Source organism: Sphaerodactylus townsendi, linkage group LG02, assembly GCF_021028975.2.
Source record: "Sphaerodactylus townsendi isolate TG3544 linkage group LG02, MPM_Stown_v2.3, whole genome shotgun sequence".
Lineage (NCBI taxonomy): Eukaryota > Metazoa > Chordata > Lepidosauria > Squamata > Sphaerodactylidae > Sphaerodactylus > Sphaerodactylus townsendi.
Window position 1 is genome coordinate 69,375,710 of NC_059426.1, and position 23,767 is coordinate 69,399,476.

The 23,767-nt window shown below is 45.3% G+C and overlaps 1 protein-coding gene across 1 annotated transcript in view; it reads right to left on the bottom strand.

The window, feature by feature from the left end:
* Positions 1–571: 571 nt before the first annotated feature.
* CARNS1 (carnosine synthase 1) overlaps positions 572–23,767 on the bottom strand; it is a 29,123-nt gene continuing 5,927 nt past the window's right edge. Inside the window, exons 2-10 of the mRNA XM_048483937.1 lie at positions 18,931–18,950; positions 17,569–17,821; positions 16,531–16,620; positions 10,210–10,697; positions 9,773–9,974; positions 9,191–9,276; positions 8,408–8,639; positions 5,253–5,524; positions 572–3,500 (exon numbers count right to left, since the gene is read on the bottom strand). Of these exons, the coding sequence (XP_048339894.1) occupies positions 2,268–3,500; positions 5,253–5,524; positions 8,408–8,639; positions 9,191–9,276; positions 9,773–9,974; positions 10,210–10,697; positions 16,531–16,620; positions 17,569–17,821; positions 18,931–18,936 (2,862 nt within the window). The 5' untranslated portion in view covers positions 18,937–18,950 and the 3' untranslated portion in view covers positions 572–2,267. The remainder of the gene's footprint in view (positions 3,501–5,252; positions 5,525–8,407; positions 8,640–9,190; positions 9,277–9,772; positions 9,975–10,209; positions 10,698–16,530; positions 16,621–17,568; positions 17,822–18,930; positions 18,951–23,767) is intronic.

A 23,767-nucleotide genomic window follows, 5' to 3' on the forward strand; every position in this document is an offset into this window, starting at 1 on the left:
GCAGGACAAGTGAGTGAGATAGATTAAAGTGAGAGACAAATTTAAGGCCCAGGCAAGGCCAGTGCCCAGAAGGGCCAACTGTGCCTGCCGTAGCTCCCACAGTGCATCATCAGCCCTCGTCACACAAGATAGTTATAGGAACTTAATCTCACTGATCCTATAGAATATTTTAAGATAAAAGTTGTGGCAAAAAGCTGTCAGCTGGGAGGGAAGCCAGACATCATGCTTTAAATTTCTCTAGGAAATAATAGCTATGAGGGCCTATGCTCAGGGCAGCACAGAGCTGAGAAGAGCTTCTGTAACAGCCATTCAGTGAAGCCAGTCTGATTCTTCAGGTAAGGTTTAGCCATACTATCCTCACCTTCAAGTACACAACAAGCTCTTGGTGGCCTCCCAGAAGCGAATGGGTCCACAGGATCAGAAAGCCTTTTCTTCATAATTGAAGTCCTCCAAAATTCATTTACTTCTATCCAAAACTTCTCCATCAGGTTTTCCTTCACCTCCAATAAGCAGTTAAGTGTCAGATGTTGAGCTGTGGAGCAAGGTGCAAATAACACCTCTGCAGTCCAGATATTTTTACACGGCATTTTATTGGGGGAGGGACTATTATGCCTGCCTTGTTACACAAGTGGTGGAAAGATAGGCAGGCAGGCAGGAAGGCAGGGTCACCAACCCATGTTAGGAGGAGTGAACTTAATTAATGGTCCTGATGTTAGTCATCCACTCATGGGCACCATGACATTCCCGATTCCTGCCTCCCCTCTCCCCAAATGGGAGCAAGGTGTCTGTCGTTTTAGGCATCACAGACTCTGGAATGTCCTTCCAGATCCTTCCAAGTTGCCCTTCCTGCAACTTTCTTCCTTTTTGTCATGGGACAGACAGAAAGCCTGCGAGCTAGTAAAAAGACAGAGACTCTGTTCTGCTATGCCGATCAGAAATACGTTTCACTTCTTGCCCTTTATGCTGGTTATAGGCATTTTGGGGGATGCTGGTACTCTAGGTAACAATATGAGTCTGGAACTGCTAGAACTATGCACAAAGATTTCATCACAGTGCAGCATAGTGGCAAGGTTGTGGCTTGTTATTGCAGAAACAGGAACGCTAGATTGTTAGTTGAGTAGGGTCAGAAGGGACTCCAGCTGAAAGCTTATTATTTTAAGGTAGTTCAGGAGTGCTGGTGTTGTGATTTTTCACTTCAGAGGCATACACAAATGAGTTATTGTGGGGCACTCGGAAGTGCCATCACAGTGATTTACGACTATAGGGTCTCTTAGGGGCTGGCTGTGGGCAGATTCTCCTATGAGCACTGACAATTCACATGGTTTCCCACAGCACTGGGTATGCATGCCAGGGATTACCAGAGTTATTGCCCTGCGTTATCTTACAGTTATTTACGAGCACAGACTTGTGCATGCTAAATAGCTCCTAAAAAGATGTTTTGTGGTGCTAGGATATTATCGAAAGCTTTGTAAGTGCTGAACCAGCAGGACTAGCTTGTTAAAAGTCTTACATTCTACTGCTCTGTAAATGTCTGTTACTGTAGGTTTGTGGTCCTTCTGTTACTGTACATTTCTGGATATAAGGGCTTGTTTGTAAGTAGATTCTTACCTAGGAGCACAGAGTTCGCATACAGGGGTTTGGTACAGAAAAGCTAGTGCTCAGAGTCAGCATGTACTATTTTGTTAGTGTGGAATCACTGGCGAAGCACTGGCTGCTGGAAACTGCAAAAAAACAAACAAAACTGACTCCAGCCCTCTCCTCCACTGATTCTGGAAGCATGAGGTAAGTTCTGTCCAGGGCTTGCCTGGCTCAGAAGCCAGTAGCTTTTCTTCAGTGGGAGAAAGGGAAGGTGAAGAGGCTGGAACATGCCCCTTTCATGGCAGCAGGGAAGAACAATTTGGGAACCAAGGTGTGGGGGTTACTCAGAATGGCAGGCAAAGGAAAAGAAGATGATTCCACAGGTAGGGCTGAAGGAGGGGGGCTCTGCAGTTCACAGGGTCCCCCAAGAAAGGAGAGTGAGCCCATGCAAGTGTGTGGGTGATGTGGGCACCGCACTTACCAGAGATGGCACCAGATGGTGCCACGCTCCTTCCTGAGGGACACAGCAGCCACTTGAGAAAGACTGTAGGAAACAGGGTGTCTGTATAAAGCAAACCCCAGTGATGGGTTGGGAGTCAGGGAAGGATAAATTAGGAGGGGTAGGCACGGCTCCCTCTCTGGAGCAGGAACAAACTTGGCTCCAGACTGAGGGAGCCATATCTCCAGGGCTATTTGAAATGAGAGAGGAAGTGAGTGACGGGATAGTGTGGTGAGTCGATGCCCAACACCTGGCAGATGCCTAGCAGCTTGAGGCAGGCCTCACGGCGGCTAGAACTAGCACAAGCCACATTGCAATAGGGCTCCTCATACTCAGTGGACACGAGCTCATCATCAAGCAAGTTGAGGCGGATAACACCGCGTTCATGTAAGGCTTGGAGTGTCTCCAAGCTAGCTGTGGACTTGAGGGCTTGCAGGTGCTGTGACACTAAGCACATCACTCCCACCAGGTTTGTGCGTGGATGAGAGCGGGCAGGCAATAGGGGGGCCACCCCACAGGCCACCATAACTGAGGCCAGCATGATGTCTACTCCATAGATCTCCTGAATCCAGTCGCGCAGATAGAAGCCACCCATGCGGGGATTGATCTCAATGAGCTTAGGGCCAGCAGCCGTCAGCTTGAGCTCCACATTGAAGACACCATCGGTCAGGCCGCAGCCTAAACAGCACTGGTAGGCAGCACGAATGAGCTGTGCTTCACGGTCAGGGGGCAGACAGGTGGGCATGCAGGCTGCCGTCTCAGTGAAGTTGGGCACTCGAGTGGGCCCATTATCAGACACAAATGCCCCCAACATGCGCCCTTCATATACCACCAGATCCACGTCGTGTTCAGTGCCAGAGACATACTCCATCAACAGCATGGCGTTGCCCCAGCCCAGCCCGATGCCTGGATGGTCAGAGTCATCTCGCAGGTCCCTGGAGATCTTGTCAAAGTGCAGGTGGCACTGCTGTGCATCCTCCACCAGCTTCACCCCCACAGCCCCTGCCCCATACTCTAGCTTCATGACACCAGGAAAGCTGAGGTGACTGGCAGCTCGCTCCACATCAGAATGGCTCTCCAGGTGGCAGCAAGGTACGGCATACAATGCGGCTGAGGGCCAGCGAGCCCCCTCTTTGCGCCGGCGCAGCAGGTGCAGGTGAGTGCGGCTCTTCTGCTTGGCCACCCGCATGGCAGTGGAGGAGCTGCAGCGCAGGCCCAGCCCCTCACACACCAATGCCGTCAGGACCATGCAGTCATCCCAGTAGGACAGGCAGCCATCCAGGTGAAGGCCTCGCTCCTGCACAAGCCCCACCAGCCGCTGGGCATGCTCCTCGTCTCTCTTGTGGTCCGTGGTGTCATAGTGGATGAAGGTCTGCACCAGCTGGGAGGCAAAGTGGTTGGGGTCTGAGTCCACCAGGTGGATCTGGGGATGGGAAAGAGGAGAAAAAGAACGACACAGAGAGAGGTGGGAATAGAAGCAGGGGTTGAGAAAAGGGAAGTGGCAGACACGGAAGGGCAGAGATGCAGAGAAGGTGGGAGAAAAATCAGAGATGCATCACTACTGACAGTATCAGAGAAGGCCAACTCCTTGGGACCGAGTGTGGCACAATAGCCTCCAAGGCAGGAGGTTCCACCTGGCAGGAATCAAACTGAGTATTCTTGTGCTCTAGGGAAGATCATCATTCCTCCAGGACCCTTAGGTCTGTGGGGAGGCAGATGGGATCTGAGTTTTCTCTGGATCCCTGTTTCTGCAGCAACTGAGCTTAGAAATGAGGAAGTCCATTGGCCTCCAGCTTTGGGAGGAGAGGAGCAAGATACTGGGGCAAGATCGAGGCTGGCAGAATAGGGAGGAAAGGGTCAGAGTCTTGAAAGACAAAGCGGTGCCAGTTGGCTGCATGGAGAATGTACAGGGAGTCACTCTTTCTCCATCTCCTCAGTGCCTCCTTATCTGGATGCAGTTTAGACAAGGGTGATGCCTCCATTTTGCTCACTGGGCTGTGTGAGCCTTAAGCATGGAGTAGATGGGTGGGACAGCATTAACTGTTTTACTGTTGATGCTTTTTAAGCAGGAACATCCAACCACTTCAGGGAACTGGAGACTGGCATGTTTTGTTTGTTTCCTGTAAGAGGAATTTTCCTGTAAGAACCATTTTCTGAGTGGAGCTTGGGGTAAAGCATACAGACTGTCCCACTATGAAGACTGCAGCTGCTGACATAGACTCTGGCCCATTAGCCAATATATGCTCTGTTCAGGGTCTGAGCTAGAGAACGGAGGTAAGATTCTCCATAAACTTCCAACATGGACAAACTCAACCCTCCGTCCCAGAGGAATAAACTGGCATCAAGGCACTTGTACCCTTCAAAAACAATCAAATTAATAATTACTGGCTAAACCATCAGTTGCACTCTCTCTGCCTGCTTCCCACCCATGTCACCCATTCCCAGACTACCACGCCCACACATCTTGCCTCATTTGGACTCCCACCCACCGAGTGAGTCTTATATTAAAGCCTCTGAGAGCCCAGGGGATCCACAGATCTCAGAACTGGGGTCTAGAAGCTTGGTGACCCAAGAGTTCATTCTTGAAACTGCACTATATTCCCATCTCCTCTAAAAGAGGAAACAAACTGGCAAGGCAATTTCTCAGTACTAATCAGAGAACTATTTGTATCTTGGGCTTGGAGAAGCCAGAATAAATATAATGGTTTTTATGTGGGTATCTGGAGAGGCGGGTGGGTGAGGTCAGAGGATTTTACTGAACAAGTTGTTTGGGTGCTTCCTGGATGCCTGGCAATAGGGCATTCCCACCCCATTTTCTGTGCCTTCAAACAGCTCTGTGACATGCTGGAGATGCAGCAATGGAAAAAGTTTCATTGTTGGCCTACCAGACAGCTATTAAAGACACAGGAGTAATTCTTATGAGGCTGGCTGGCTCCAAGAATAGCTTTGATTCAATGCCAGAAATAGGGCAGGCAAGTTCTGCTAGAATAAGTTAAATGACCCCTTTGGTGGTGGGGGCAAGTGGGGAAATTTGTGGTTTCCTCTCCTCTTTGTGCTTAGACCACACCCACGAAGTTTATATAACATGGACAGGGACTGTAGGGAGTGGTGCTGCTCTAGCTAGTCGATCCTGCAGCCTGTGGAGGGCTGCATAAGTCCGGTTTCCGCATCTTACTTTTAGCCCGTAGTCCCTGGCTGCCTCCCAGACGAACTTTTTGCTGACTCCGCCGGCCCCAATCACCAACACGTGCTTGCCCTCCATCAGATGACACTGGGCACGACGTAGCATCGTCTCCACCAGGGGTCGTGCAACCACACCCGCTGGCGCTCCCACCACCCGGCCCATGGACTCAAAGACTGAGCAGGTTTCCAGGCATAATTGTGAGTTCATCTCAAGGGCCACCAACTGTAGAACCTGGTCTTCTGAACTCAGTAGGAAATCTACTCCTGCAGAGAATAGAAACCAAAATATAGTCAGTTACCAAGGGCTGGGATACCAGCTAGGATTCACTGATAATCAGACATTTTGATGACTGTATTTAATTACTACAAAACCAGGATAGAGAGGTAATGTGGCATAGTGATTATAATAACAAACAGGAACTTGGGTGACTCGGTTTGGCATGAAGTCACTAGACAACTTTGGGCCAATCACAGTCTCTGAGCCCAAACTACACAGAGTTGTTGTGAGGAGAAAATGGAAAAAGAAGAACCATGAGTACCTTATATTGGGATGTCAAACATGTGGTCTGGGGGTCAGATGCGGCCCATTGAGAGGGCTTATCAAGCCTGCAAGCCAAATAAGCCCCTGCTCCAATCTGTCTTGGTGAGCCCACATGGGAGGATTGCCTCAGCTGGCTCGCAGGCCTGATAAGCCTTCTCAAGTTGGGATAGCCACCCCCCTTGCCAGGGTCAGCCAATGCAACTCCACCCCCAGGCCCAGCCCAACCAAGTCACATTTACCTTATATTTAGCCCTCATAACAAATGAGTTCGACACACCTTCCTTAGAGGATGGCTGGGATAAAAGCGTGCTAGGTAGATAAGACCCCCTTGGAATCCCAAGCAAGTAAATTAATAACCTTCTAAAAGTTGAGCTGTTTGCTGAATCTGGTGCTTGTCCCTTGAACAAGAAAACATCAAGAACAGATGGAACTACTCTGCCTTCCATCCTGATGCCCCATGTCCACAAGGCAGAAACATATTAATTGCTTAATAAAATTACTTGCCCTCCCTTCTTGCCTCTTGTGAGGTCAAATCTGCCACTGTTGGTTGGAGAAAGGGTTTGCAGATAAAACAGGACAGGAAGAGCAATGGATAATCCTTTCTTGATGCTTTGGTTCTGGTGACAGATGCTACCTATCAGTAGGCTAGGACTGCACTTTGAGGCTACTGTGCTCTAAGAGGCTGCTCAAAGGGTAGAGAAAAGGAACCGAGGAGGAAGACTGATCTGGGACTTTTGGCAGCTAACATAAGGATCCTGGGGAGGATCTTGGTGAATAGAAATCACTACATTTTTATTTCACTTCAGTGCTGTTGGTCACAAAAGCAACACTAGTACCAGATCTTGAAATGAAAAAAAAGGTATCTCAAGAAGCTACTGACTGCAGACAAAGAAGAAACATCTACTGTTTGAGGACACTGTATGGTCGGGCTGTGGCGTATGAGGGGAAACTGGTGCCCGGGGGGCCCCCCTATGCCCCTGCCCCTCACGTGCCCCACTTACCATAGTTAAAAGAATTAAACAAGCAGTGAAAAGTTAAAAGAGCTGCCGCTGGGCGCCCATCCTCTGCCAGGCTGCTCTGGGCCACAGGGTGGCCCAAGGGGAGGGGTATGGGGAGCGATTCTCTCCCCCCCACACACCACTGCGCAGGGCGTTTGTGTCCCCGCGCCCCATATGTCCCCATAGCTCCGCCTATGGGCAGGGAGCAATTTTGTCCCTGCACAGACTGCTGCCACCAGGCAGTGAGGGAGGATGGCACTCGTGCATCACAAGATGAGTGAATAAATAAATCTAAGTGATGAATAGGTGAGGAAAAGAAGACAGAGTTTCTGATAAAGGGGGATAAAAATGTAATGGATGGGTGGCAGCTGGGTTTGTTTCATGATTTGTTTGTTTAAGAAAAACTATTGCCATGAGAACCTATTACTTGGGAATACTGCTGAGGCAGAGTTCAGTAAAACAGTTATAGCAAAAGTTTCCAAAACAGTCAGTCAGCGTCTGCCAGCAGTGGGCTGCAGACGTCTCATCGATGGGTCACCATGCTATGAGTAGAACATTTTGTACACAACAGAGAACAATGAGTTAAGGGAGTTTCATTTCTATATCAGCACTAAAGTACTGGCTCTGGAAAGAGCAGCACTCCATAAGGAGAAGAGTCATAACTTGCCACTGACTCCAAGAGGGGATGCTGTGGTTGTGGAAGCCAAGTGGAAGGAGATCAGAAAGTGGTATTCATCACAAGGTCAATTTCCATATTGCATTAGAAGAACAAGGAGAAACTCGCAAGAAACGTGGGAGGATCTATCCCATTCCTCCTGCTTTTGTTTCCTCCTTTCTTCTCCAACTTCGTGCCTCACTTTCTCCTGCCTTTTCCTTTCTCTCTTTCTGACCCTATCACTCTCTCTTTCTATCTCCCCACCTCATCACTCTTTCACTGTCTGTCTGCCCCACTTCATCGTTCTTTCTCTCATTTTTTGCCCCTCCATAGCATCACTCTCTATGACTCCCATTGGTCCCCCCACAGTGGCAGCTCTCCCAGCCAATCATCACCGGCTTTTCTCCCCTCCCCACAGAAGTAGTAACAGTTCTCTTAGCCACCCAGCCACTTCCTCATCCCCACAGCAGTAGCAGAAGCAGCCCTTCTAGCCACCCACCCACAGTAGAAGCAAGGGCCTGGCCAGCTGGCAGGCCCTCCAGAACTGCTGCATTGGTGGCTCAGGCAAATAATCCGCATGCATACAGATATAATGTGGATGGGAGCAAGGGCTGCTATTTTTAGGATTCTTCTACAAACCTGGAGTGTTTCCCAAGTATGAAGAAAGATCTCCTTTCTTTCAGTGTGGGCTCAACTGGCAGATTTAGATATCTGCAGATTTGCCCACATTTGAGAAACAGATAATATAGATTTATAACAAGACATTGTGTGAGCCTTTTCTTAGCCTATAGCCTATAGCTCTTGATGAGGGCGCCTCTATAAAGCATATTATTGTAGATGTTTAAAGAAGCTGCTTCACATTTCTGAACACTGCTGCACTTTCGAGCAGCAAAACTTAAGTACTCCATGATATCCCATGAAAAGATTCTATCATATTTGATGAAGAATCTCACCGATAATGTCAGTTTGTGCTCGACGACCACCTCTTTGTTCAGCTGTCAGACCAGCCTCCATATCCATGAAGGCCTTCATGGCTGCCTCAGCCTCCCGTTTTATCTGGACATGGATGGCTGCAATCTGGGCTTCATCCTTCAGCCCCCACTGCTGTAAGCTACTTTCCAGTGTTTGCGGCACGGTGGCCTGATGCTTCAGGGGTTTATCTGCCCGGCCCACACCACACACTATCTGGTTGAAACAAACAAACAAACAAACAAACAAACAAACATTTAAGATCTTCCTGGATTGCTAACATTTAGATGCCCTATCTTCCAATCAGCTTTTCCATTCTAAGAATCTCAATGAGCCATTCCATTTTATTTTGTTCTGATCATGCACAGAATTTATACAAGAAAAAAAATTCAGTGCTATTCTGATTACTTACTACATGGTATATCCCCTATTCAGGGAGAGACTGGAGATGGCAAGCCAATCTAGTCTTATTCAAAGCAAAAAACTAGAGTCATAAGATCACCCTGATCTACGAGCACTTTCTGTTTATTTGTGCCTATTCCCATCCGCAACAAAAAAAAGTTCAACATGGAAGAAAAAGCTCCAATACTTTGCCAGCCAACTAATTCCCTCTACAATGGGGGATAAAAGAAAAGACCCCTGTCTCTTTCTTGTCATGTTTGAAAACATTACAGCTTTTCTGCCAGTGATGACAACCTGGGCCTTTGGCTCCCAGCCTCAATCTATAAGGCTGCTGTAAATGCTCACAAGCTCGGGACTTCTGTTACCTTGCTCAGTAGAGGCTGGTCCTTTCGGGATCTGCAGACAACAGCACAGATTCGAACTGCCAGATTGGGTCGTGGAGATGTGTTGCCTAGGAATAAGTGATGTAGGGCAGGAAGAAAAATAGGGAAAGGCAATAGGACATATCAGAGAAGCAAACTGATAGAAGCAGAACACGTGGAGGAGAGTGAAAAGGATAGGACTAGAAAGCAAAAGCAGAGGAATATTTTGATCTGGGGTTAAAAAAGTAATGCGAAATGACCCAGAGGATTCTGGGATACCAACATGGTAGCTTTTTCACCCTGCCAGTGCAATCAGTTGTCCAGCTTCTCACATTTAGTAGAGCAAGCGTGAAGGATGGTGTCTCTCTCAACAGTAAGATCCAGCCGCCATTGGATGCTGAGCTATGGAAATCATTTACCTCCTTGAATTTCCTGTCCTGATGGGAAAATCCAGGAGGTGAGAGATTACTATAGCTCAGTATTTGATACAATGTGGATCCAGCCTCACAGTATGGGAGCTGAGCTTGAGGTCAGTTCATTGTGTAAACTGACCTTAGTGGGAGGTAACTAAAAGATATCCCTTACATGGGGAGTTGTTTGTGTCAGAAGAGCCAGGTTGGACCACACGAGCAGTAGGAATGAAGGCTTCTAGCAAAATGCTCTCCTCCTCCTCCAAGGTCTCCAAAAATGCAAGGACAGCTTGCAGGATGCTTCCCTGTTCCAACTTAGCATGGAAAGACACAGCTTGAGCTCCATTCCACCGCCAGCCTGATGGTTTCACCACCACCTGCCAGAAAAGCAACAGAGACAGGCCTTAAGCATGGGAAAGGATCATGCATCAACTCCTTCCCCATGAAATGCACTTTCTACTTTTAAACTGCCTGCATATACAGTTTTCCTTACTGTCAATATCTGAGCTGAATCAAAAAAGGATGACAAGAAATACATGGTTCTAGGTCCACCATACCTCCTTCTTAACTCTTCCTTCCTAGCCACCTCACATCAGGTTGAGGACTTCTCACCTGGGTATAGGGTTCCATGACACTCCCTTGCAAGAAGGCAGTGATTTCCTCTTGGAGCAGGTTGTCCTGTCCCTCCCGGCCGCTGAGCTCTACCATGCGGACCTGTTGCTCCTCAGTCACACTTCGCAGGGGCAGTGGACGCTTGAAAGTGAAAGCCAGGGTGACGGGCACCGCTACCCTAGCTTGTTGGTCCATGAGCTGACGGGTCAGCAGCTTATCCTCCAGCAGGCGAGCCAGCTCTCCTGAGCCCCCCGTGGGACAGTCGAGGTCCCGGGCCAGTTCTGCAGCAGACTGGCCCTGAACCTTGCATGGCCCAAAGCAGCCTGTGAAGTAGGTGACATGACGTGGGGGTGCAAATTCTTCCAGTGTTGTGCGGCCACCAAGGTCAAAAGTCACAGCCTTGAAAACCAGCAAAGAAGACTCTCCTGGATGAGACTCCGAGGGTACCTTGGAGAGCCAGGCGGGTGATAAGCACAGCAGCATATTACCTGAGGAGAAGGAAAACAACAAATCCAGCTCCTAAGTATATACAGGAGATGGACTCACACGCCAGAGAAATTTGCCCTGGCTTCCTAGTTTTGGGTGGGGTTGCCAATCTTAGGCAGACAAGAATGCATACAACGGAATAATCAGTAGCAGCTGGGTGATTTGGCACCTTACAATCACTCAGTGCCGTCAACACCCTGATTATCTGTTCTGACAACTGCCCTAAAGCCAGCAATGCTGAAGTCTGTCCTATTCTTGTTCTCTGGAAATGGAGATTACAAGGAAAGGGAAATGGAATAATTGTCATGACATCATTAGCACCTATCCAACCTTTTTTTTTTGCAGTAGCCAGTAGTCTTGATGGTCTATTTATAATCCCGTAAACTAAAGTGGGTCAGGACTGGTTATAAGTCAGGTGGGAGACTCTGGGAGTTTATCCAAATGAAGAGCCAAAGGGCATTATAACCTTTGAAAGGTTGGCCTGCAAGTCCCAAATCTGTCAGTAATGTTACTTGCAGTCCATGATAGAAAATAGCACCCCAAAAATAGAATAATATCAAGCTTTTTATACACAGACAGAATCTTATATTCACTGGTTTACAAGTATGCCAATTGTAGTTGAAGCCATTGTTTATGTTTGAATATGACTTGTCTCTTTGTTTCAGAGTGCTTGTTTTGCCCTGTGGGTCTCTAAACTATCTTCCTATTGTGTGGAGGTATTGCCGCAAAAGAATCATAGGTTCTGTGGAATAAAAAGGACATGAAACAGAAATGTTCACAAAATGGTGGGTCACTGATGTCAGTGTGGGCCATTTGGGGTGATAGCCACCAATTTGGAAGGCTGTGAAAGCAGAGAGGACAAATTCATGGAAAATGTTGATATCAATGGCTACTTGTCATAATGGCTACTAGTAATGATGGATATCTATGCGCACAAGTACCAGTGGCAGTATGCCTATGTATATCAGTTGCTGGACAGCATAGATGGGAGGATACTGTTTCAGTCATCCTGCTTATGAGCTTCCTAGAAGAAGCTGGCTGGCCATTGTTGGAACAGAATGCAGGACCAGATTGGCTTTTGGTCTCATACAGCACGATTCTTCATATGGTTTAACAGCTGATAAGGCTACCAATACGAAAAAAGATACATTTTCTACTCAAGAGCCATTGCTTATGGCCAAAGAGATCTTTGATCTGCCTCCATTTTCTGATTACACTTTACTGGGGAAAACTTTTACATTCTAGGTTGCTGGTCTACAGTTACTGAGAGGTGAGGGAAGAGAAAACACCTCTGGTTCCCCAATTGTTTAAGTCACTTGCTTCCTTCAGGTTATAGCTGGAGTTAGATTGCCCTACTGCTGGCCTTCTGGGACAGCCAGAGTCATCTTCTGAGCCAATGTGGAAAACAGGATGTTCATTTAGAATAGACCATTGGACTGATCCAGGAACCTGCTCTTATGTTCTTATTAATTTGAAGTCCTCATATCACAGCCACGATTGTCTAGAAAACAAACAACTCCACTACTGGTTGTGGAGTTTTACAAGCTGTGTGACTGTGGTCTGGTGGATCTTGTTCCTAACGTTTCGCCTGCATCTGTGGCTGGCATCTTTAGAGGTATTTCACAGAGAAGTCTGTTACACAGTGTCCAGTGAGAAGGGAACCCCACCTAGTGTCCAGTGAGAAACCCCACCCGCAATACAATACTATCAACCACATCTTTGCATAGCAAGTTCCACCCAAACACTTACTGATTGGTTCCCCACCCTGGGACACGGACAATATATACCCCACTAAACATTCCCTTCTCACTGGACACAGTGTGTAAAAGACTTCCGTTGGAGATACACCTCTGAAGATGCCAGCCACAGATGCAGGTGAAACGTTAGGAACAAGATCCACCAGACCACAGCCACACAGTCCAGAAAACCCACCACAACAAGTTGAATCCGGCTGTGAAAGCCTTCGACAATACTACTCCACTACTCATGCCAGTCTCCCATTCCCAGTTTAATTAGATCTTGCCAGCCAACTGGGAACTTCTACCATACAATTTGTATCAAAAATTAGTGCTGTCATAGGCAAATCTGAATTATCACGTACAAGAGTGTATGAGAATGTACAAGATTCTCAGATAGGTAAGGACTCTGTGCTTTACAAAACACTAACAGGGGCTCTAGATACCTGGCGGAACTCTCTGTGAATTAAGACTGGAGAAGGTGATAGATACTGAGAAAAAAGACACTCCCAAAGCAGCAGCTTTCTGATGGCAGGCCTTGCTGTTTTTCAGGCCTCTTTCTTTCACCAGGGTAGTGCATTATAGCTCCAGCGCTACTGCAGTTGTTCTTTGTAGGTAATTACTGCACACTAAGAGATGGAGCTACTCACTCATGAGATCACTACTGTAGAAACAAGTTTGGACACATTTCATTCGGAGATCAGTAATGGGCTGGGCAGTGAATTACATCAAAGAAGTTCATAGTATTTTGTAGTTTCTTTTCTTTCTTTAAAAATAATTGTTTGGATAAGGCCCTGAACCAAAACCACACCTTTGCTTTTATTGTTCCTGTGATTGAATGCTCTCCAGATCCCTGACCCACTTAGCAATAGAGTTTTATTTTTCAAACCAAGGTTATAAAAAAAAATCTAGTTTATTTTTCAAGTTTTTCAATCTAGTTTAAATGGGGATGAGAGAGAGAGAGAGAGAAAGAGAGAGAGAGAGTTGACCTTCTGGTTCATTCTGGCCCTGTGCTTCTGTATGCACTTTAGCCAGAGGGAAATCTGAGCAGCTCAGCTGCCAGAAGAGCTCTGGTTACACCAGCTCTGTCTCAGCCTCTGAGAAGAGACAGTAGGAACGTAAGGAATATGGAACAACAGCTGCCCTAAGAGTCTGTGGGGAGAATGTATGGTCAGGTCCAGACAGAATTGCAGTGAGACAGAATTTACAGACAAATTTCAGGCACCAAGCAGAGAGTGGTTCATTACAATATACTTGCAACTACAGAAAAAAGAAACTCAAACTATTATCCTTCTAGGTCTATAAATGATGGAACCACTCCCTTTACCATTAGTCATGATTAAGCACCATTAAACATATTTAACATGTCATGTCAATAAGGCTGAAAGGGCAATTAGCTTTTTGGGATCCATCCAATCACTTGATTTTGTATAGGAATTGTGATGCTGAATTTCCATCCTGTAGAGCTTCTACATATGGGGAAAAACTGCAAGATAGGCAGCCCAATCAAGATTTGGGGTGGGTGGGGGGCAAATGGGCACTGGGAATGGTGGAGGGCCATGCTGACCCCCTCTGCCAGCATAAGGGGTATCTGCATAAGGGGATAGGGCAAAGACACTAGCATCCAGCCACCCCACAGCAGGCAAAGTGAGTGCTGCTGCAGTGTTATGCTGGCAGCTGAGCGGATGCCAGTGCAGGAGGGGGGTGGGCTGGGGTGTTCCTGGAGGTGAAGCTGACTTTTGTTCCAGAGTTCCAGCCCAGGAACATCACCCCCTAAGCCTGCAGACTTACACCGCACAAAAATGCACTGTAAGCCTGTTTCAGCTATGGGGCAATTTGTTTAGCAGGAGCGCTTTCAAATTACCCTCCTTTCTGTGCCACACAAAGTCCCTGGTTGCTACAGGGCTCTCCCCCTCCACCCAATCTGGACTACACTGTTAGAGAACTCCACATGTTTTTATACACACACACATATATGTATATGTATAGCCTCACTTGCCTTTTGTTGCCCAGTGGGGCATAAAACAAAATTGACAACCGATAATTGGAGATGTACAAAAAGTATATGCACATGATGTCAAGGTGTATATATCAATCTCTGGCCCTAGGAAGGTCTATGAGAGTCCACACAATCTGTTTGGGGGAAGCTTCATTGGATCCCATAGCAGTTTCTGCAACAAGGGACATAGTAGGCTCTACGCAGAAAAGTCCTCATATTTCTTTTGTCCTTCTGTGCCATGGCCACTTTTGAGGAAATGGATTTTGAACTTTTCTGAAATAGCAGCTATTACTGCAGGGGTATGGGAGGAGGGAACATGGAGCAAGAGCTATGTGCAGAAGCAGACTAAGTATAGTGCAGAACCACAGCTTTAGTTTTGTTTCTGCTAACGTTAGAAGAACAGTCCTTCAGCAGTATAAAATGACCCTCATGTGAAAGCAGACTGATGTATGTACCAGCTGCACATCTTCCATTCCAGAAATAAAGGAGCAGTAACTATTAGGAGAAGGTTAAAACTTTAAGAGGACTCAAGATAATTCAAGTTGAATTTTCAGATAGCCCAGGAATTCAGATTCTGCCTCTCAGAGTGTTTTCCTCAACAGTCTGCTTATCTCACTTGTTCAAAAAAACAAATCAACCAGCCCCCATCTCTTTAGTAAAATATATGCAACTGACGCTGATTTTTCATGGTCAAAATGCCCCGTGATAGATCCGGGCGCGTACCTGCCACGGCGCTTTTTGTCCGACTTTTGACTCTTCACTGCTCCTCAGTTCTTCCTGGGGTTTGAGGCAGGGCTGGAGCGTTATGCCCCAACGGTTGCTTCACAAGTCCGGTGCTTCTCCATTTGCACTGCAAGCTCTTCTGCAGTGTCGTCCACGCATGCGCGGATATCCACTGTTTCCCGCGTTCTGATTGGCTGAATCTCCCCCCGTTCCCCCCACTAACTTTCACTTAGTTTTAAATGACTCTGAACACAAAACAGGCACTGAGAATTGGTGCCCTCAGCACCCCCGCCCCGATCTAAAATCCTTGCGTGTGCAAGGGAATTGTCGTCCTACACCCCTCTCTGTCTAAAATCTAAATTTAAAATCCTTGCTTGTGCGAGAGAATCGCCGCCCTCCCATTCGCGGTGCCTGCACACGCCGCTTTTCTGTCTAAAACCCAAGGTTTTTCCCTTCGTGTTTTTTTCCCCACTGCAAGGGGGGGGGAGGGCACCGATTCTCAGCACCTGAGGTGGGCCAGAGCGGCAAGGTGGGGAAAATGGCCCAAGTTCTGCTGCCGAGGAGTTTTGCACAGCAGCGGAAGCCACCAGAGCAACAAAGGGGCATTTCAAAAGAACCTCAACTTTGGCGGTTTTTAAAATTCGTGGAGCAAAGCTAATGCCACAGGGCAGCGCCGGGGCAACAATGTGGCAGACACACTGCAGCACTGGGAGCCGTAAAGAACTCCCGATTGACCTGGACTATTCTCCATGCTAACAAAGGGGCATTTTACCATGAAAAGTCAGCCTGAGATGCCATTCACAATAGCATATGAGCACCACTGTATTCAGCAGTGTAATTTTTGGATGTCCATCAAAGTGAGCAGGCACTTTAGATTTGGGCCAGTCATAGTTCCCTTAGAACTTTCTCAGCCCACCTGGAAGTAGGCAATGGCAAACCACCTCTGAATGTCTCTTGCCTTGAAAAGCCCTATAAAGTTGCCACAAGTCGGCTGTGATTTGACAGAATGTACACACACTTGTCATATTTCTAAGAGTCTTACAAAGTGATCAGGGGTAAGAGAAGACTCTCTGCTCCTTTCTAAAAGAAAGCAGCAAACTAGCCACTTCTTCTCCCTCCTGCCCTGCCCTTCTGGTCTGAATATAGGAAAACACGGCTTACCTTCCATATGACGGAAAGGAGAAAGCAACTTCAGTAGCCTGTTATTGGCAAACACTTTTGAGATAAATCTCCCTTCTTGTGGGTATTTTAATGTAATAGTAGCCCTCTCAAGTAAAGTGGGGCACTTTTCAGCTCTAGCTGACTGATGTAAGTGAACTCATCACCCACGCAAGAAAAAGCACTTAGCCTAAGTCATGCCTGCCAGGTGGAACTCACCAGGACATTGGTTGCCACCTTCCAGAAGCACAGAAAGGTATGCAGTAGGGGAGCCCAAGATACAGATGGTGATGTCTGATGGTCCAAATCCTGAAAAACGTAAGAATATAATCAATTGTGATGGACAGGGAATAAATGTAAAAACATAGACACTGCATGTTCCTTATACTGAAGTTTGGGACATTAAGGTCTGTGTTCTACAGTTTCAAATTCTGATTTTGAAAATACTGCAACTGATTCTGCCTTCTTAGCCACATCTCATTTCCCAGAATAATACTATTTTTGGATTCAGATGAACAGGTGAGCTAAAGTGGTGAAGCCAAAAAGGGGGATTTCCCCGGCATGATTTTGATGCTCTGGTGCATCACACACTAATGGTGAAATACCACTCCCCATTGCTCAGGTTTCCTTGGAAAGGTGAGAATAAGCCCAGAGAGGAAGATGCAGCAAAGAATTCACATGAAGTCACTTTGCACTTAGTCACCATCTCAGCTGATTCCATGAATTCACCCTGCACATTATATTGCTAAAGATTCTTATTTAAGCCCTAGCTCACATTTCATGCTAAACTCCACATCTCCAGTTCTTAAGACTTTGGTCTAAAAATAACAGGAAAAGGTCATGTGTCAGGTATGCCCTCCCAGATAATATTGCTGTTTTATCATTTTTTGTCTGAATAATCCCATCCTGCCTCTCTGAATCTCCAAAGATCGGTTAAGAAGAATTGCAGACGTTTCTCCCTAACAGGCTGACCATTTCACAAACCTCCATATGAGAGAAACGTCATCATCACCAGACACAAAGAAGAATGTACTAGCTGTCCAGAACTATGTCATTTCAAAGCCACAATAGTTAAAAAAATCCAGCTCAGATGGGGCTACATAGTCTTTCTTAATGGAATACGTTGAAAAAATTATTAAATAAACACTAAACATTTTAGATATAAGTTAATTGCTAGGTAAAATAAAATCAGAACACCAACTCCTGCCAGATGTTGGAAAGGAGCTATATGTGAGCTACCAGAGTCCTCTAGCTCACCTGTCCGGGGCTCCTTGGTGAGGTCAACAGTCTCTGGTAGCCCTTCCTGCTGCAAGGTGCACTGCAACAGGTCATAGTAGTAGGCAGTCCAGGCCCGTGCCTGCGCATCCTCAGGGCAGATCTTGCAATCCAGGGGCACATCTCGGCGCCAGGCACAGCGCAGAGGGCTCAGGGGTGGTAGAAACCCCTGTTCTGCCCAGTCCAGTTCCTTGGGTGTTGGGAGAGGCTCTGTGTGGATCTGGTCCAGAGACAGCTATAGGTAGAGAAAGGCAGGGGAGTGGGAATTGTACTTAGTGAAGGAGAAGGAACTTAGCTGCAGTGAAGATCTCATTGGGGAAAGGGCAATACTAAGTGGACAATGGAAGTTCCAAAAGAAAAGAATCCATTGCTTGGGCATGTTGGGGGAAGGGCTTGACTTGTAAAGCCGTTAGGAGCTAAGAAGGCTAGGAATTCATTGAAATAGTCTCAGGTATGGAGAAAGCAGATGATACTATCTGAATTCTGTTGTAGCTTGGCCTGCATTCCTTATAAGAACCAGACAAAAGTATTCCTCTATGGTGGAATGGAGCAGACCATTATGAGGAATTCAGTGGAATTCACTGCCTCAGAAAGTTGTGGAGTCTCCTTCTTTGGAGGTTTTAAAACAGAGGCTGGATGAATATATGTCAGGAGTGCTTGGATTGTGTGTTCCTGCATTGCTGAGGGTTGGACTTGATGGCCCTTGTGGTCTCTTCCAACTGTATGATTCTATGAGGACACAAGGATGATCAGCTGATTAAATGTCCAGGAAGAGATGCAGATGATAACAAAGGCCTGTTATGCAGGACAAGAGGCAAGAATGTGTGTCCCACTGATGCTTTCAAGGATGCCATCAATCAACAGGAAAAGAGAGAAGCACTGGCAGTATGGGTCTCAGGGAAGGGTGGAGGAAATTATTTATGGCAGATTAATACAATGCCAAATGCCTGTGTGTGATGGGAAGCAAAGGAAGAAGAAGAATGCCACTAATCATCTGAAATTGTGGCCCTGAGACTTTTCAGCATGACTGGCTATTTGGTATACTTAAGAACTTGAACGTTACCTAACCAACAGAACACAACAGAGGAGTAGCACCTGGAGATAAGTATCTTACATCATCTACAGCATTGCTGAACCGCCATTGAAAACATCCTGTCTCCTGCCTTTAAAGTCTTCCGAGGTACTTTATGCTAAACCCTCCAGGAATGTCAGAGGGGACTCATAAAGACAACAAAATGATATTTGTTGGCTTAAGCAACAGACAGAAGTGGGATACATGTTGGGCAGAAGAAGGGAGACATACGAGGCAGGAGGAGAAGAAAGCCAAAGAAGAAACAGACTCACCATCATTCAGGGTGAAGATGCTGCAAGAGAAGAAAGAAGATACATTACTTTTTTTTTGCACAAGTTGTGACCAATGCTGTTAACTCATCTCCAAACCCAGAGACTCCAGGATGCATACACTGCTCAACTGTGCAGATAACATACTTTAGTGTATGAGGCAGAAGACACATGGCCAATGAAAAACTACAGCACAGCTACTCTGTTCGGCTCGGCCTGTTGGCCTTTGAACAGAGGGTTATATGGATTGACAGGTCATCTCAAGGCCACACTTAATTATTCCACATGGAAAAAATGTATAATAAAATTTTACTCTAACAACAATCAACTTATCACCTGTTCTTTAGTGCCTATTTTGCATCCCTTTCCAGGCTGCACCAATGGCAACCTCCCTCAAAGGATGCAAGTGGGAGTGACATTGCAAAAACAGATTTGTGAATGTTTATTGAGTGACAGGCTCTGAAGTTTTTCAGAGCAGTAATAGTGAGGCATATGAGGGCTTTACAATTAATCCCCATTCCAGTCAAGGATGGAGCAGCAAGGATAGCAATAAAATACTTGTGGCTGGTATGTGCCTGGGGCCCTGTGCTGGCCTTTGGGTGTGTTTTGGGGCCAAGCAAGTACCTTGTTTTGTGTACTCAGGCTGCACTATTTGCTGAGATGCTCCTGGAACTCAACAAAGTGTGAACTGTCCAATTATTCAAGAAGATTAAGATAAAAAAGAAGTTAGGAATTAAACTCATGTAGTAAATCACTCACTCCTGTTCTGTCTACTACTGCTGGCTCAGATAGTTCACAAAAGGACCCTATTTCTTTGCTCCCTCATTTGGTTTCCCTGGCCCACAGTTACCCTTTGGCTTGAGGGATTTCTAGAGAAAATGTAATTGAGAAAAGGCAGAAATATAAATACCGAAAAGCAAAGCCCTAACTTTCTAGAACATTTAAAAGAGTTGAAGACGATATGTACACCCATCCCATCTTCAGCTCTGCCTATGGATTTTCACAGGCTTGTGTAATCTTTGACCAGAGATGACATCAGGACACAAGAAATGAGCATCAACACCATGTGCCCCATCGTACTAATAAACCCCTCTTGGTAGTCTCCAACCGAAGAGGTTACAGATTCACTTCTACTTTACCAGTCACTGGTTAATGAACTAGAGATTATTCACTTATGATCATGCTACAGAGCATAGGCTACAACTGAAAATGCAAAATTTGGAGGCTGTGTCAAAATCCAGAGATTTTTTTTGAAAACAGGAAGTTTCTAACTCCATACTAGCAGATATCTATGGAGAAAACACTAGAGTTTGGTCCCTTCTCAATAAGAATTGCTTCACCTCTCTTCAAAATGAATGAGAGACAATTAAAATATATTGTCGAAGGCTTTCACATCCGGAATCACTAGGGTATTGTGGGTTTTCTGGGTTATATAGCCGTGTTCCAGTAGCATTTTCTCCTGACATTTCACCTGCATCTGTGGCTGACATCTTGCAGGTGAAATGTCATGAGAAAATGCTACTGGAACACGGCCATACAACCCAGAAAACCCTAATTAAAATGTAGTTTACCATTTATTGCATATGGAGGATTTTTTGCAGCCATTATCTCTGCCTTAGATCTGGTCATTAAAGAATTATATATTTCATTTTTTAAAAGCATATTCTGCATATGTTCTGCATTTTGTAACTATATATATTTCAACAGACGGCCTGGCCCATCTAATCCTGAGAGGAATCCTAGTGTAGGGGTTGTGTGACTGAAATCCTACTTCAAATTCCTGGTTGCATGGTGGCCAAGGGCAAGGCATTCTCTCAGTCTGTCTCACAGTCTCATGATGTAGGTAAAATGTAATTCCAAATTAAGCCACAGTATCCTTTAAATCAGGGGTTGATTTTTATTTTAGACATTTTAAGAAAGAGTAGTGGGTGCCACCACATAATGGCTGCTATGAGGGAGGGGAAGCAAGCAAGATCAGTTATCTGTTTTCAATTTCCAAAGAAAAAGGAGGCTTATGTAATGTACCGGTATATATATGTGTGTATATCTTTATGTAAGCCATCAAAAGTAAGGTCTTGTCCTATGAATGTATTGTGTATTCCATCCATATGTATATTGGTTGTCAACTTCCAGTGTGTCTTAGTATTCTCCATCTGTAAGCGTTCTGTCCCAGTTGGAAGCAGTGAAGAGACCTGTTATTGAAGCTACGAGAGTCTCCTAGGTGCTGTGTATTGAGCAGGACTGAAGGATGATCAGACAGGTAAGTTTACTACCATGCCATAGAAAATACTACCATTTGATTCCTGCATGGTCACAGGAAGAGGCTGCCAACAGAAATGCTGGATTAACTCGACTGTTCAGTTCCCAAGCTATGTTCAAACTGCAATCAGGATAGTCAAATGTTCAGCAATCATTTTCTTTGTATTCAAACACTTTGCATGTTGTAAGCTGTGCAAAAAAAAAAGCTGGTTTCACATGTGCAATTTATACTGCGTGGGTTTTAAAAATTGTTTTGCTTCCTCACCTGCCACAGATATGTCCTCCCTCCTGCTGCTGGCCACATAAAACATTTACATTTCATGTGAAGTCTCTTTCTCTTCCTTGTGGCTATCTGACATGACAGTCAAATGAACTGTTCATGTTGGGAATAACTTGAGCATAAACATACTTGTACTCCATTGCTGTGGCTACCCCCAAACTATTTCTGCTCAATTTTTTTCTGTACCTCTGTGAGAGATAGGCTATCTCTGGACAGGAACCTTTCCTTTCCTTTGGAAGGAAGTACTATTTTTCAGACGTGCATACCTCCATGGCCAGTGGTGGGATTCAAATAATATAACAACTGGTTCTGGTGGTGGGATTCAAATAATTTAACAACTGTTTGTTTACAAGCACCATTTTAACAACCGGTTCTCTTGAAGTGGTGAAAACCTGCTGATTCCCACCACTTTCCATGGCTAAGAAAGCTTTAGTCGATCTCATTTCAGGTCACCAGGCTGGCAATGACACTCCACCAAACTAATATACTAACAAATGCTATTCTGAGCAGAGTTTTACCCTCCTAAGTTCAATGAATATAGAAGGGTGTAACTGTTTGTTCAGAGGCACTGTAAAAGAGTTCATCCAATGTACTGGAAATTAAATTAACTAAGGATTTCAATTACATAGAAAACCTTGGTTAACTTCATGTTCAATACAGTGTGAGTTCACCTAAAATACACACACACACACACAAACTCACACACAAAAAAACTGTTATGGCTCATCTTTCAGCACCTGATCCCTCGGAAAGGAGGAAGGATGTAGCTTGCTGATAGTGAGTTACACTGCAATGTATCCTGCAACAGAAGAATACTGGAGAACAGAACCTGGAAAGCAAGATTCCAGCACTGAGTCTGGATTCCAAGGCATATAACTGGTTTCGGAATCCCAGTCTCTACATGCTTCTGCAGTTTGACAAACAGCAATTTAATATTGATAAGGAAAGTGAAACATGTAAGGCTGACACACCCATATAAGGCAACACGATAATTCAAATAAATTCATTTCTGTTTCTTTGGGATAAGAGTTGTATTAACCAGACTTGTTCAAAATGACCCATATTCTTATTAGTTTCATGGAGGGCAGTGATCCCCATTCCCTTTTCTGGGCCTCCTTAAGTAATGTGAGAGGCACTGGAGGTGTGAGGTGAAACAGCAAGCAGAAGGGAAATGTGTGCTGGCTCTCAGCCCACTGTACTTTCTCACTAGCTGGCAAAGTGTCGTTTTCTCTCTATACCCTCTCTGCCATTGGTTGGTTCTCCAGTGTTATCAGGTCAAGTACTTTGGGAAGAAGTCTGAATCTGCAGTGATGTAACAAATATCCATAGATATTTTTGCCAATAAAAGTAACATCACAGGCAATGTATCTGAGAACTGATGATGGATCCTACCCATCTATAAACATAGATTGGGGCAGGGTGGGGGGTGCAAGGCTGCTCACTGATAAGCAGCAGGATTACAACCTTCTTTGCACATGGTTGAATCTCTGCCCTTGTTACACAATCCCAGTTTGACCTGTTATATATCTGGACGGGTACTTTGCAATTCAATGAGCAAACATTATCACCCACTATTGGAAGAAAGTTACCTTTCATGTTTTCTTCATTAAACGTGCACACAACATCCCTTACAGTCAATCAAGTCTGAGAGTAATTAGTTTTGTAGATGTCAGAAATACAATAATATTAATTTCAACAGCATATTCTGATTTAGTTCAGGGAAGCTATGAACTTTGATAACTGAGTAGAAGGAAGTGTCTTCACATTTCTTTTTTAGTAATTCTGTTGTGAGAAGGCTCTATAGAGCAGCAAATCTTTTAAGACCCAGAGTCATTACTTATTGCCATCCCTACCAATCAATTCATGATCAAATTATGATTTAAGCTTTAGTTGATTAATCTCATTCATTATTAATTATTGATTAATCTCATTCATCAGTTACAGCTGGAAGCATTGCTATCTAGGGCTCTGATCTGTCAAAAAACTTTGAGAATAGCTAGGGCAGAAAGTGTTAATTGAGTTATCAGTATAATTAATTGGTTCTTTGACTGCCAACTTTAAAAAAATAGGACATTCTAGGTAAGATTGTAATTCGAACTGTGAAAGAGATATTAAGTGGCAATGGCATTATTGTAATCAATATACACATGTTGAGGCTAATCTTCTAAGCACTACGTGATTTTGCTTCTAGTGTTTTAACTGCTATCTGTTACAAAAGTTTCAAACTGTCAGCATTGAAACAGCAAAGTTATCTGTTTTAACTGGCTTCAGAATAATCCCTGGAAACTAGAGGGTTAATTG